This window comes from Camelina sativa, chromosome 4 (assembly GCF_030686135.1).
Source record: "Camelina sativa cultivar CO46 ecotype springtype chromosome 4, ASM3068613v1".
Taxonomy (NCBI): domain Eukaryota; kingdom Viridiplantae; phylum Streptophyta; class Magnoliopsida; order Brassicales; family Brassicaceae; genus Camelina; species Camelina sativa.
In genome coordinates this window covers 27991162-28004846 of record NC_141883.1, presented here as the reverse complement: position 1 = coordinate 28004846, position 13685 = coordinate 27991162, and the positions used below count along the sequence as shown (strand labels likewise).

The 13685-nt window shown below is 38.6% G+C and overlaps 4 protein-coding genes and 1 non-coding gene across 8 annotated transcripts; 3 read left to right on the top strand and 2 right to left on the bottom strand.

Moving 5' to 3' along the window:
• Window positions 1–1963: 1963 nt before the first annotated feature.
• LOC104782239 (putative anion transporter 3, chloroplastic) lies at window positions 1964–6076 on the top strand. 4 transcript variants are annotated; one of them, XR_015597575.1, is made up of 9 exons: window positions 1993–2732; window positions 3829–4055; window positions 4205–4550; window positions 4646–4690; window positions 4779–4925; window positions 5030–5167; window positions 5312–5345; window positions 5444–5723; window positions 5988–6076. XR_015597575.1 is itself a non-coding variant. In XM_010507114.3 (8 exons), the coding sequence occupies exons 1-8, from the start codon at window positions 2310–2312 to the stop codon at window positions 5611–5613; spliced, it is 1530 nt and encodes a 509-aa protein (XP_010505416.2). In that variant the 5' UTR covers window positions 1964–2309; the 3' UTR covers window positions 5614–5833. The 4 variants fall into 4 exon arrangements, 1 of the variants encoding a protein (XP_010505416.2); XR_015597577.1 differs by having other exon boundaries at window positions 4633–4690; XM_010507114.3 differs by lacking the exon at window positions 5988–6076 and having other exon boundaries at window positions 1964–2732; window positions 5444–5833.
• Window positions 6031–7616, top strand: LOC104782237 (steroid 5-alpha-reductase DET2-like). The gene is made up of 2 exons (XM_010507112.3): window positions 6031–6709; window positions 6807–7616. Exons 1-2 carry the CDS (start codon window positions 6320–6322, stop codon window positions 7197–7199), a joined length of 783 nt encoding a protein of 260 aa, XP_010505414.1. The 5' UTR covers window positions 6031–6319; the 3' UTR covers window positions 7200–7616.
• LOC104782238 (acetyl-coenzyme A carboxylase carboxyl transferase subunit alpha, chloroplastic) lies at window positions 7555–11729 on the bottom strand. Its single transcript, XM_010507113.2, has 11 exons — window positions 11268–11729; window positions 10669–11078; window positions 10399–10581; window positions 10146–10306; window positions 9933–10047; window positions 9688–9842; window positions 9552–9603; window positions 9403–9471; window positions 9230–9307; window positions 7970–9152; window positions 7555–7892 (listed from the first exon to the last, which is right to left on the bottom strand). The coding sequence occupies exons 2-10, from the start codon at window positions 11005–11007 to the stop codon at window positions 7992–7994; spliced, it is 2313 nt and encodes a 770-aa protein (XP_010505415.1). The 5' UTR covers window positions 11008–11078; window positions 11268–11729; the 3' UTR covers window positions 7555–7892; window positions 7970–7991.
• On the top strand, window positions 11692–13580 carry LOC104782236 (OVARIAN TUMOR DOMAIN-containing deubiquitinating enzyme 3). The gene is made up of 8 exons (XM_010507111.3): window positions 11692–12007; window positions 12085–12250; window positions 12341–12425; window positions 12507–12570; window positions 12828–12933; window positions 13030–13084; window positions 13176–13229; window positions 13352–13580. The coding sequence occupies exons 1-8, from the start codon at window positions 11986–11988 to the stop codon at window positions 13496–13498; spliced, it is 699 nt and encodes a 232-aa protein (XP_010505413.1). The 5' UTR covers window positions 11692–11985; the 3' UTR covers window positions 13499–13580.
• On the bottom strand, window positions 11786–11858 carry TRNAE-CUC (transfer RNA glutamic acid (anticodon CUC)). The gene has a single exon. It is a non-coding gene; the product is annotated as a tRNA-Glu (tRNA).
• Window positions 13581–13685: the final 105 nt, after the last annotated feature.

Genomic DNA, 13685 nt, shown 5'->3' with positions numbered 1-13685 from the left:
AGAAAATGCAAAGTCAGGTAAATATTATAGCTGGAGGATGTTTCTGCCATTACTTGTTCACTTTATAATCACATTTCGCTTTCTTTATTTCCTTTTCTGTCTTTCTCTTTTATATTTTCTACCTTTCCACTTTCAATTTTGTTTTAGCTTTTCTTGTTCTATTGCTCTTTTTGTTTTCTCTACCTTTTATCTTTTGAGAACACATCAAATAATGCATGTTAATTAAATCATATGTGTTAAATCGTTAGTTTTTTTTTGGTAAAAGTTTAAGTTTTATACTATTTTCGTTTGTGACAGAAGTTTACAGAATGTAGCAGAAAAAGACCAAAGAACTACAATGCAAAAAAAAAACATAACAACAGCAAGCAAGCAAACATACATAACAAAGCACAGTAAGATGAGATGAAAGAAACCACCATAGAGAAAGGCAAATAAAAATTTTAGTTAGTTATACCCAATTAAGACCTAAAACGTGAGCCTTTTTTAATATTTTCATGTACAATCACATGTTTTCGTTAGAATTCTATTAAATTCACACACGTGAATAGTATCTTATAGAAAATGAACAACCAAATAACTTTACGATTTAAAATTTAAAAAAGAAAAAATAATAATAATTGAGCAAATGAAGAAGGGCGTGGGATAGGGATAGCACCGACGGCGCATGCACGAGGGGGAGTGATGAAGATTGAAGAGAGTCCCGTCGGTGAGTCACGAGTTTAACCAGACTCGTGTAATCCCGGTTACTACTTTTTCTCACTTAGCACATGCGTCTCTCCGTTAGGCTTATCTTCGGCCCATTTTCGCACTTAGCACATGAAGTAATAATAAGTCATTCATCCCCTCGTAGGTTTTCATATTTTTAAAAATAGGTTCACTCTTCTTTTTAGATGTCTTATAAATTGTTTATTATTATATTTGTGAAAGATCATGTTTCTCTTTTCTTTTGTTTTAGCTATCGTAGGAGTTTTAATGGAGTTTAGAATCTTTTATTTATTTAGGAAGGAATTTAAAACATGTTGAGGTAACGTGATCCCTGCCATGTTATGAACCACTCGTAGGATGCATTAACACTTCGAATATTTCAGCCTCACTTTTGATGATTTAAAAACTATGTGTAGACCCAAATTATGAAAGTTTTTATAGATTTGGAGTTATAGTTTATAGCCGTTTAGGCATCTCATGATCTCACTACAACTTATTAGGAATCTATTCATATACTTAATTGGGAATCATTTATATTCTATATGATCTATCCACATCACATGACATCATGTGTGATTGTATGAATACGACTACAAAGTCTTTGTAAGCTATACCAATTTTTTTTTTTTGTCAAAATGTAAGCTATACCAAATATGTCATAAAAAAGGAACCATTGTAAACTGATTTTAGACGATATATTCTTAATTCGAAAAATATTACATCAGAATATTTATCCGATTTTTGAGAAAATAATTAACGAAAGTTCTAAGCCAATGCCATTCATTCATTGCATAGTAATAAGATTACAAAATAGTGGAAGCAAATAATGTGATTGCGATTATAATGTAGTGGTAACGATATCAAATGTTTTGAAGAGACTATAGTTATTAAAATAAATTAAATAAATAAAAATAAATAGTAACGATACAATTTGGACGTGATATGATTTGCTAATGTGATGTGAAGGAAAATCATTTGCTACTGTTTTTTTTCCCCCTTTTTGGGCTTCGAATAAATTGCGCTTTCAAATAAATTGGGCTTTCTCTTTACCATTATAGACCACACACTACAAATACTGTACCAAATACTTAGCAATAGTTCTATTCACACATCACAATAATCACTATGCTGTCTCATACTTTTATTTTTACCTCTTCACAGTAGATTTAGACATTTGATGAATAGCTGGTTGACTTTAAGTGGTGACCTTTTCGCGTAGACAGCGATTGTATTGACTTATGCGGCCATAGTTTCACTTATATAAACCCAATACAAATTGAAATTGTTAAGGTTGATTATAACGGTTGCTCCGGTAATATTACTCGGTAGTCTTGTTGACGTGGTAGAGTAGAGGCACTTTGTCATATGAAACACATGACGTGTCACCACGTAAGAAGACGCAGCAGAAACTAGTATTTTTTTTTAACATTGAATAAAGTAGCCTTCACCACCAAAACACACTACGCCAGTCAGTACAAAGACTTTCAAACGTTTCTTTCATGACGCCGTCGTTCTCTCTCCTTCTCTCTCTCCTTCCTCTAACCACTCCTAACCTTCACATCGTTACTAATATGAAAGTTTAATCTTTTCTTAAATAATCTTTAATGGCGGTAACATCGTTGGTAATACCTTTGCAACATTCGTCATGTTTATTAAGTTTCCGTCGGAGTCCAATCTTAACCAAGAAAGCCCTTGTGCCGGTCGGGTTCAAAGCCCGAAAAGATCATGTTCAACGCAATAATATACGTTCCGTGTGGCAAGGCAATGGGAAAAGAAGAGGTGCGGCGGTGGTTGCGGCGGCGAAGAAGAAAAGAAACCAATCACCGGAAAGATGCGCGGCGGAGGGAGTAATGATCGGAGGAGGAGAGACGGAGGCGATACCGATGATGCCGGAAAGGATTAAAGTAGTGATACTGATGGCGTGCATGATGTGTCTGTGTAACGCGGATCGAGTTGTTATGTCCGTAGCGGTGGTTCCACTTGCCGAGAAGCTTGCTTGGTCGAGTTCTTTCTTAAGGGTAGTTCAGGTACTTTCTTAATCTATATTTTTTTTGTTTCAATGCTTTCATTAACTCTCCTCTAATTACATTCTTGATCCGCGTATTTTGGAGTAATCAACTTTACAAGATAACGAAGATTTCAAGATTTTAGCTAAAACATACTATTTTAAAACGGATTTGAAACGTTCTTAAAGTCCGTAATTGTATCTATAAACTTGTTAAACACTTACTGGAACATCGGATGATTAAAGAATGTAGAATGGTTGGGTGATTATATTACTTAACAAGAAATAATAATACTTGATAAAAATTAGAAAAAGATGGAGTAGTTGTTGAGAAAAAGGTTGGTGCGTTGGTTTAAGCGGTGGAGAAGGCTTTGAGTCTTTGGACCATAGCGTGAATGTGAAACACAGAAACTTATCACCAAATCGTTTATGGGGGGGGGGGGGGTCGCGTTGATTGTCCTTTATTTTGTTTTTTTTAGAGGTTTTGTGTGGCTTCAAAGCCAGATGCAAAATCCAATCATTCCCTCGCATTTTGGAATTATTCAATTCCATTATAGAGGATCCTAAATATGAGTCCTCAATTACTATATAGTATTTTCTTCTATATTCCTGGTTTGACCAACACTATATTGGTAGTTTCTATTAATTATAACAAAATTTGCCCAATAAAAAACAGAAATAATGTTAACAAAATGGACTCATATTAGTTTACTCAAATGAAACATGCAAATTATGTGTTCCAAAGATATATGATTATATATACAGATATACTAAAGTTTTTACGAATCTAAAAGTCGTGTGGATCATATATAAGATCATTATGGTTTACTTATAATTATGACTTCAAAATATGTTTAGAAATTTTAATAAACATGTGGGTCATTTTGAAATATTAAAATTGTAACTGTGTGAGAAACAAAGTAGGTGTGTAGTAATAACGCATAAAAAAAACGTTTGTATGTGTGGGGCGATGTCACCCACAAAGTTTTTATCACCAATAGATGTATATTATAATAAATATATGATATCCTTCTTGGATTAGCACCACTTAACATTGTTTGGCATACACTATGGTTTTTTAATTATGTGCTATGGATTGAAACTTTTTGATTTTGCAGTCCTCCTTCCTATGGGGTTACATTTTTTCATCGGTTATCGGAGGAGCACTAGTGGATCGGTATGGAGGAAAAAGAGTATTGGCTTGGGGAGTGGCATTATGGTCCTTAGCCACTATACTCACTCCTTGGGCAGCTACACACTCGACCTTAGCCTTATTGTGTGTCCGCACCTTTTTTGGCCTCGCTCAAGGCGTTGCATTGCCCTCTATGACCACAATTCTCTCAAGGTGAGTCCTTACATTCAAGAACATACTTTCTGAATAACTCAAAACGTTTTACTACTTCTTAACTATGTAAACCGCGTACGTAGAAATTGGGGTTTGAAAACAATCACAACCTAACTTATATGTATAATGTAAAACGTGTACTGTTTCAGGTGGTTCCCTACCGATGAACGAGCGAGTGCGGTTGGTATATCGATGGCCGGGTTTCACATGGGAAATGTTGCGGGACTTCTGTTGGCGCCACTCTTGTTAACATCTATAGGAATATCTGGTCCATTCATTCTTTTTGCATCCTTAGGTCTATTGTGGACGTCAAGTTGGTCAACCGGCGTTACAAACAACCCTCAAGACAGTCCATTCATAACCGGGTCAGAACTCAGCCTTATCCAGGCTGGAAAACCGGTTGACCCGCGGACGAATCCAGACCCACCTGTGCGACTTCTTTTCTCGAAAATGCCCACTTGGGCGATCATTATCGCTAATGTGACTAATAACTGGGTGAGTTTGAGTTTGATAGTGATCTTTTGTAAGAGCAATGCCTTATCTTCGTTGTCATAAACTCTCACACGGTTTCCGTTAGTTGTTGTTGACAGGGATATTTTGTTCTTCTCTCATGGATGCCTGTTTACTTCCAAACCGTAAGTATATAGGGCTTAATTATTTCTTGTTTTGATTCAGATAAGATATGAAAAGATGATGATGTTTTATGTTGTTCGATCCCCACAGGTATTTAATGTGAATTTGAAGCAAGCCGCTTGGTTCAGCGCTGTTCCATGGGCGGCAATGGCGGTCACAAGTTACTATGCAGGTGCAGCATCAGACTTCATGATCAGAACTGGTCACTCTGTAACCTTTGTCCGGAAGGTCATGCAGGTGATTATAAAAAAATGCAATACTTCAGTTAACAAAAGCCAAAAAAGTAAGATTTTATTTTCTCACATAATTCTAAAGGAAAGTCTTGGCTTTGAATTGTACAGTCTATCGGATTTATGGGTCCTGGGTTGTCTTTGCTCTGCCTCAACTACGCAAAGACGCCTACTTGTGCAGCGGTTTTCATGACCATTGCATTGAGCTTGAGTTCATTTAGCCAAGCTGGGTTTCTCCTCAATATGCAAGTACGTTAATTATAAACCATTTATTCCAAGATTGATTTGATCACTAAACTAACCATTTTGGGATTGATTTGATCACTAACCTAACCATTTTTGGGATAATCTTGAATTTCACAACATTGTTTTGGTTTCTCTTTGCGGAAACAGGACATTGCACCACAATATGCTGGTTTCCTACACGGTAAATGTCAACATATGGTGGATCTTTTTTTTTCATATATAATTGTTTTTTCATTCATTCTTGCTGAAAAAGTTAGAGGGCTGTGTGTGCTGACACAGGTATTTCGAATTGTGTGGGCACATTCGCTGCGATCGTAAGTACAATAGGGACGGGATATTTCGTGCAATGGCTTGGCTCATTTCAGGCGTTTCTGACGTTGACGGCGGTTCTTTACTTTGCAACCACCGTGTTTTGGATCGTTTTTGCAACCGGAGAACGAGTCTTCTAGATCCAAAAAAGGGCGCTACTATTTTTTTTAACACGATTAGATTTTTATTAGGATACCTGTAATTATTTTCGTAATCTCCAACGTCAACTGAGCTATAAATTCAAGTCTTGGTCAAATTGTTGTAGCTCAATGCATGGTTCATTATCTTTATCCCCGATGTCCGCAGAAACAATACGTGTCGAATCCACAATTGCCGAATCACATTTGTTTTTTGGTCAAATTTTATATTTCTTTGGGTCAAATTTAATATTTTGTAAACCCACAATTTTTTGAGATATTATATATAGTCTTTTTTACTACAAACCCACACCAAAAAAAAAAAATCCCTATTAATTTTACAATCAGACTTGCTAAACATTTATGAAATTAAATAGCATAAGCACGAGTATATGTATGTGCTAACATTTGAATGCTGGCACATTTTCACCAAATTTAACATTTGTAAAGAGAGATTCACCCCAAATATTTTTGGCTATTTCTTAAAAAGTAATTCATTTTTCATAGATCCCTTTTTGTCAATTTACAGTAAAAAAATCTACTCACCGAAAAAGGAAACAAAAATATTAAATCCAATTTTTTTTTTTTTTTTTTTTTTTGACTTTTCGTTCATCACTCACTCTATCTTCGTATTTGACTCTCTACCCCGGAGACGGAGAGATCTGATCTTTCTCCCCAATTCGAAAACTCCCAAAAAAAGAAAAAAAAAATGGAAGAGATCGCCGATCAAACCTTCTTCCGCTACTGTATCCTCACCCTAATTTTCTCCGGTCCACCGACCGCCGTCAGTCTCAAATTCCTCCAAGCTCCTTACGGCAAACACAACCGTACCGGATGGGGTCCGACCTTATCTCCTCCGATTGCTTGGTTCCTCATGGAGAGTCCGACCTTGTGGCTCACGCTCCTTGTCTTCCCCTTTGGTCGTCACGCTCTCAATCCTATATCTCTCATCCTAATCTCTCCTTATCTCATCCATTACTTCCACCGCACCATCCTTTACCCTCTTCGTCTCCTCCGCAGCTCCTCTGGAAAAAGTGGTTTTCCGATTAGTATCGCCGCCATGGCTTTCACCTTTAATCTCCTCAACGCTTATATCCAGGTACGGGTCTAACTTATTCCGGTTTGATTCGAATTTTCTGGTTAACAAAATTAGATGCAAAGAATCAAACTAAACCGGAACATTTCAATTTAAACAGGCGAGATGGGTCTCTCACTACAAGAACGACTACGAAGACGGACTATGGTTCTGGTGGCGGTTTATTATTGGTTTTATGGTCTTTGTCGCCGGTATGTGGATTAACATCACGTCAGACCGGACTTTGGTACGATTGAAGAAAGAGAACCGGGGAGGTTATGTGATACCGAGAGGAGGATGGTTCGAGCTTGTAAGCTGCCCGAATTACTTTGGAGAAGTCGTAGAGTGGTTGGGCTGGGCTGTTATGACTTGGTCTTGGGCCGGTATTGGGTTTTTTCTGTACACTTGTTCCAATTTGATCCCACGCGCACATGCGAGTCGCAAGTGGTACATTGACAAGTTCAAGGATGAGTATCCCAAGACTCGAAAAGCTGTTATTCCTTTTGTGTACTAAAAATATTGGGTGTGAATGGTTGCAGCGGTTGGGGCGGACAAATCCATCTGCCGATTAGACCGTTTTTTATTTACCATTCATCAATCATAGTCCACAGTGGTGCGGTCCAAAGAAAACAGAAACAAAACTGCAGCGGACCAACTGTGGACCATTTTTACACGCAAATAGAGTTGGACCGCTGCGGTCTGTTGTCCACATAAAAAATACAGTGGTCTAGTCCACAGACGGATTTATCCGCCTTGACCGCGGTTACCATTCACACCCATTGTGTTCCATTATTCATAATTTATGTCTCAAACTTTATACTAGTGAATATGTTTCGAAGTTTCTATATGGTCTAAAGATCATTCAAAAGTGCTTAAATAAAACTGTGTATTATTTAGACAAATCTATAAAATATCAAAGGTTTGGGGTGAAGGCGTTACGTACGTCATGTGAGACTTAGAAAGACAAAAACTAAGTGTTCTAACGAAACAAAGAGACATAACAAATACAGAAATGAATCAAAAGACAAAAAAGTCAACAGCAAACGCTTGATCCAATCCAGAAATCATGTTTCCAGTAACTAAAACTAGAGAAGGCAAGTCTTTTTTAGTTGCTGTTTCTCCACTAAGCGTTTATATGTTTTCTCTTTGCTTCAGATTGTGGAGGATACAGCCTCTTTACCAGAGAAATCGAAAGAGCTTGAAGATCCTGCGAGTTTGTTTTCTTTGTGTTAGTTAGTATTGGTTGTGTTTTGTGTGAATGAGAATAGAAAGATTCTGACTTACAAACAATGGCTTGTTCTGTGCTTCAGGCGAAGCTGGGGTTAATAATCTCTGACTTTCCAGATTCTGAACTATCTTCGTCGTCGTCATCATCTTCTTTCACACTCCCGTCTGATTCCTCTGCAGCTAGTTCACGTGCAGCTGCGAGCTCCTTCTCGAGCTCCTCTTGCTTTTCCTGAAGTCCTGACATGCTCAGAGTCTCTGCAATCTTCTGCTTTATCTGTTGCTCAAGTGCTTCAATCTTCTGACTTGCCTCGGTGACACCAGGTGTTTGGCTCGCCTTTGCGGTTTCCACTTTCAGCAACTCCACCATGCTCTTGATCTCTGGTGTCCTCACCACCTCCGCAATTTTCTCATTAATTTCTTGGTTCAGCTTTTCATACTTTTCTTGAAGGTTTTCGGATGGGGCAAAGGTCTGCTGCTCAGCCACATCCTTCAGATTTGGTTTCACAGCTTCCAGCTCCAGACCCATTGACTTTAACACACCAGCCATCTCTGCTTCAACTTCCCCTTTCGTCTTCATAACTTTTTCTTTTAGTTCATCTGGTAACTCTTCAAAAGATGAAGCTCCTGAGCTCGCGACCTCAGCTTTGATTGCCTCAACCTTTTCTCTAATTTCAGGGCGGTCTACAGCTTCCTGAAACCGCTTATTGATCTCCTTTCTCATTGAAGTAGCTTCTGATGCTGCCTTGGCTCTTGAAAAGTCCCTCAGCATGTTCAGCTTAGATTTTAGGCTCTCGTAGTTAGGCGCGTCAGTCAAACGGGTATTGAACTCTTCCTTAAGCTTCTCGATTTTCTCAATCAGAACCGGGTGCATAAGATGCTCCTCTGCACTAGCTTTCGAGAACTCTTCACGCATTGCCGTTAGCCTCTCCTCCAAACCTACTGCTCTTGCAGCTTCACTGTACTCGTCATCTATCTCGGATTTGAGTTTCTCAATCATCTCATTAAGAATTTCACTCGAAGGCTCTTCCTCTGAAGATGTTTCCTTGGCTTTCATAATCTGCTCCTTCAGCTTGTCAACCTCGCCCTGCAGCTTCCGGCTGTCTGAAAACACGGCTTCCCTCTTCTTCATGTTGATTTTCCTACTCGGCTCTATTTCTTCACCCTCTATGAACACTCCAATCTTTCGGTACTTAGCCATCCTGTGCTTCAGCAGCTCCTCCCCACTCATTTTTCCGAACTCCTACAAAAAACACAAAATAAAAGTTAAAAAACCTTTTTGATTTCATGTTCAGTGTTGAGGCATATAACTATGCCTACATTCATGTTTTCATTGATAGCAATCTTTATCTGCTGCGATGTCCATGAAGGATCAGCATGAGCCCCACCAAGCGGTTCCTGTACAACATGTAAGAGAGAAACTCATTAATCCAAAGCGACAAAAGAGGTGTAAGAGGCAAAAAAATAAGTTAAGAAAGAGTAGGATCAGTTACAGGAATGATTCCATCGGCTACATTAAGCTTGACCAGCTCCTTGGAGGTAATTCTAAGCTTTTCAGCAGCCTGCGTACAAGAGTTTCATTTCAACTGTAACTCTAGATTCTACATGATCACTTAATCAAGTAGCAAAACAGTGCACATACCTCAGGGGCAGCCTTGGAAGTTTTCCACAAGATCGCTGCACAGGCCTCTGGACTGTGAATGGTAAAACAACAGACGTCGATAAATCAATCCGTAGAAATATCATATCATCATATCTACATTGGGGGAAAATTGTACCTGGCAACATAGAAAACTGCATTTTCGAGCATCAACATTTTATTAGCACAGCCAATGGCTAGGGCACCACCAGAACCACCTTCCCCAATGACAATAGAAAGAATCGGCACTTTCAGGCCGAACATTGTCCTCAGATTGTTGGCTATGGCTTCACCCTATTATACAGATAAGCAAAAAAAAAAATGAAATACTGCAGATAAACCAATACACTTCAAAGTGCAAACATAAAAAGACAAGTCCTGTACCTGTCCAAGTTCCTCGGATTTAAGGTCAGCGTAGGCTCCAGGAGTGTCGATGAATGTCACGATGGGAAAACCGTGATGGTCTGCGTAATACATCATCCGTAGTGCCTTCCTGTAACTGTTGTTGGCATTACAGAAATTCTGATAAGAGTCTTGTCGACTTTGGATATATCTATTTAACTACAAACCAGAAAGTTCCTAGTGAAGCAAACATACCCATGAGGAGTAGGCATACCAAAGTTACGCATAATATTTTCTTTGGTGTTTCTACCTTTCTGGTGACCTATGAACATATATCGTTTTCCATCTATGGTTCCAATACCCGTCACAATTGCAGGGTCATCATACCCTGCTCGGTCTCCATGAAGCTCCATAAACTGAAACAAGATCAGAGAATCTCAAGAATTAAAAAACAAGAATTTATCCCCAATGCATGACAAAAAAAAGCTTTATTACTGAGAGACCAGACCTTGTCAGTGATGTTATGTATATGATCAAGGAAAGTAGGCCGGTTGGGATGTCGTGCAATGTTCACACGTTGTATAGGAGTGAGATGTGTGTAAAGATCTTTCAGTGCCTGTCTATACTTGTTCTCCAAAGTGATAATCTGCTCAGTAAAGTCCAAGCCAGTTTCATTCGCCATCTTCCTCACCTGCATCACAAGGACCAAAAAAGTTAAGAGAAACTACAGTCCAGACAAACTACGATGCAAACATATGATAAGTATTCTCATTCGTACATCGACAATCTTCTTCTCCAATTCGACTAGTGGCTTCTCGAAATCCAAAGTGACAGGCTTCTGAGTATCCCCCAATGGTTTGAACTCAGACAGGTACGACAAGACTCCTCCTTTCACATTAGGGTCAGGATTCGCCGGCCATGGATGGTCAAATTTCTTACCTTTCTTGAGCCGAGCTGTCACAGCCAAGCTTTTTCTTCTGGTGGTAGTAAACACTGCTCTTCCTAGGGTTTTCAATGGTACCCGATTAACACCATTGGTCGAACTACGCAAGTAATCCGAAGCAGAAGCAGAAGAAGCTCCGCCTAATGCTAGTGATGAATGAGACATTGAAGCCATTTTTTTTTGTTTGTACTCGATGATATCTTCAAATTACTTGAATGGATCCACTCCAAACAGATCTCAATCCTCTAAAATAACCAAAACCAAATACCAAATTAGAGAATAAATCAATCGATCACTACTAAATCCACGAGAGATTTAATCAAAGGGTCAGATTCGTTCCACTGCTCTTTTTGTGTCAAGCAAATCTCAAATTCCAAGAAGACTCAAACCCATCAATGACAAAACAAAACCCAGCTCAAAGAATTAAACTTTACCTCAAAACACGAAGAAAAATCAGAGATCCGAGGCGAAGAGGGTGGGCAGACTCAAAAGGGAATGAATAAGGAGAGAAGCATCGAAGAGATCGTAATATTTGAAAAAATTGAAGGTAGGAAGGAACAAAACAAGTGTTATGCGAGTGAGTGAGCGTGAAGAGAGCGCGTGGATTTTGTGTGGAAGTGTTTTCGATATTTCTTATGCAGATTGGGAAATAAACACACAGCTTCAGCTTGGGTTCTGTCTTTTGTTGCCAATTGCCAGAATTTTCCGGTTGGTCGTTAAACCATAAAGTTTTAGACCTTGCTCTCTCTCGCACGTGCCCACGTGGCTCTTCCTACGTGTGAGATTTGATACCTATCACTTCTTTTTTTTTAAAACAAAAACTATTATAAGTTTTGGATATGTTCCGGTGGATTTGGTGGGGTTAGGTTATGTAGCCGGTGACGGTTTATTGGACTATTTCTATTGGTAAATTAATCAGTCGGCTATAAATAGAAGCAAAACAAAAAAAACACTCCGTTGCCGGGACTCGAACCCGGGTCTCTCGGGTGAGAGCCGAGTATCCTGACCAGCTAGACTACAACGGATTTGTGTTCAATATGAGTTATTATTGCATATATTGGATAAGATTTCGATACCTACACCTTTGATCTTCTTCCCTTCTTCAAGTCCCAAATTCGAATTCCCCTTATCTCCCTTGCAAGAGAGATTCCCATGGAGCTCAAACCTTCCAACAGTAATTGCTTCACTTCTTTGCTCTCTTTTTTGCTTTGTCCAACACATTCACCAATTTCTGGGATTTGTATGTCGCAGATAACATTCTTGAGCAGCTGAGAAATGGGTTCGCTCGGTTCGAGCTTGTTTCTTCCCCTACTGCTTCTATTTCAGATTCAATCTCCTCCACTTCACTCCCTGCTTCGTTATTGAGCGTCACTAAGGGCAAAAGCTATGTGTTCTTCGCCAGAATCGGTTCCTCCATGTAAGTTAAATCAGTTCTTAAACCTCTTTAAATTAAAAATCGAGTCTTTTGTTAAACCCTTTAACGCTAATCTACGATATTGATCTCTAGGAGTCAGTCTCCTGCAAAGGAAAAAGTTGAGCAGTACGCTGTGGATAGAGTTAAAGGGGATGGTCGATGTCTGTTTCGAGCATTGGTATTGTTTGTTTATGGTTTCTCTGTTTCTATGTGTTCTTACTGAGGTTTCCTGAAGACATGTTGTGATGTTTTCAATTAGGTGAAAGGGATGGCCTTTAACAAAGGTGTTACTCTTAACCCCACACGAGAGAGGGATGATGCAGGTGACTATATATTTTTATCATATATAGCCATATTTTGGTGTTTGTTGTGTGTTTTTGAGAACTAAGAGATTGAACTGTGTTGAGATTGCTGAGTTTGGGGAATGAAAACTGGAGTTTTTTTCCCAGTCTGTTGTTAGTCTTTTAAGTGGGTTCTCTGGTCTATTTGATTGTTGAGAAACCTCATCCGTTTGAATGCTTATTATCTCTCTTGTTCATCATGTTTCTATGTGGCAAAAACTTGCATTTGGTTAACACAGATGAGTTACGAATGGCGGTGAAAGAGGTTATATGCAATGATCCCAAGGAAAGGGAGAAGTACAAAGAAGCTTTAGTGGCTATCACTGTTGATGAGTCTCTGAAACGGTGAGTCATAAGTATTCATTCATTCACTTTTTCCCATTTTTTTTTCAGCTAAATGACTATGTTTCTCTTATCACATTAAACACTTTTTCTTCACAGCTATTGTCAACGGATTGGAAGACATGATTTTTGGGGAGGGGAGTCTGAGCTACTAGTGAGTTCTCACCACGCACCCATTGTGTAAACTAAAAAATTGCCATCATAGAGAAACGATTTAATAAAGTCAATGTGTTTGCTTTCAACAGGTTCTTTCCAAGCTATGTAAACAGCCAATCATCGTCTACATACCCGAGCATGAGGTAATAATAATCCCTTAGAGTTATGAGTCTTTAAAAGTAGACAAGAATTGGTGTTTCTTTAGTTCTAGTAAGTCAGGTATCATATTCGGATTTTAAGTTATATTTGGTATTGGTTTATCCAGCACGGTAGAGGAGGGTATGCGTCGGGTTTTATACCGATCCAAGAGTATGGAGCTGAGTTTCGAGGAGGCTGGGGAAAAGGAAAGACGAACAAGAATGTTGTTAGGCTTCTTTACAGTGGTAGAAACCATTATGATTTGCTTCGTTGAATTGTATCATTATTTCTTACTTGAGGATTCCGTTGACTTCATGGATATTGTTATGAGAAAAAAAAAAAAAAAAAATTGGTTATTTGTTGTACCCTTAACATACATAATGTGTATCTTAATTAAACTTGATTGTATTTTTTTTTGTAAACATTTATTTCACATTAAAAAAATATTTAACGCACAATTT

Coding starts and splice junctions, on each gene's coding strand:
- LOC104782239 (XM_010507114.3), top strand. CDS start 2,310: ATGGCGGTAACATCGTTGGTAATACCTTTGCAACATTCGTCATGTTTA. Junction 4,926..5,029: donor TTGTCCGGAAGGTCATGCAG/GTGATTATAAAA, acceptor TGAATTGTACAG/TCTATCGGATTTATGGGTCC. Junction 5,346..5,443: donor ATATGCTGGTTTCCTACACG/GTAAATGTCAAC, acceptor GTGCTGACACAG/GTATTTCGAATTGTGTGGGC.
- LOC104782237 (XM_010507112.3), top strand. CDS start 6,320: ATGGAAGAGATCGCCGATCAAACCTTCTTCCGCTACTGTATCCTCACC. Junction 6,710..6,806: donor TCCTCAACGCTTATATCCAG/GTACGGGTCTAA, acceptor CAATTTAAACAG/GCGAGATGGGTCTCTCACTA.
- LOC104782238 (XM_010507113.2), bottom strand. CDS start 11,007: ATGGCTTCAATGTCTCATTCATCACTAGCATTAGGCGGAGCTTCTTCT. Junction 9,843..9,932: donor AATCCGAGGAACTTGGACAG/GTACAGGACTTG, acceptor TCTGTATAATAG/GGTGAAGCCATAGCCAACAA. Junction 9,153..9,229: donor CTATCAATGAAAACATGAAT/GTAGGCATAGTT, acceptor TGTTTTTTGTAG/GAGTTCGGAAAAATGAGTGG.
- LOC104782236 (XM_010507111.3), top strand. CDS start 11,986: ATGGAGCTCAAACCTTCCAACA. Junction 12,934..13,029: donor GTTGATGAGTCTCTGAAACG/GTGAGTCATAAG, acceptor TTTTCTTCACAG/CTATTGTCAACGGATTGGAA. Junction 13,085..13,175: donor GAGGGGAGTCTGAGCTACTA/GTGAGTTCTCAC, acceptor TGCTTTCAACAG/GTTCTTTCCAAGCTATGTAA.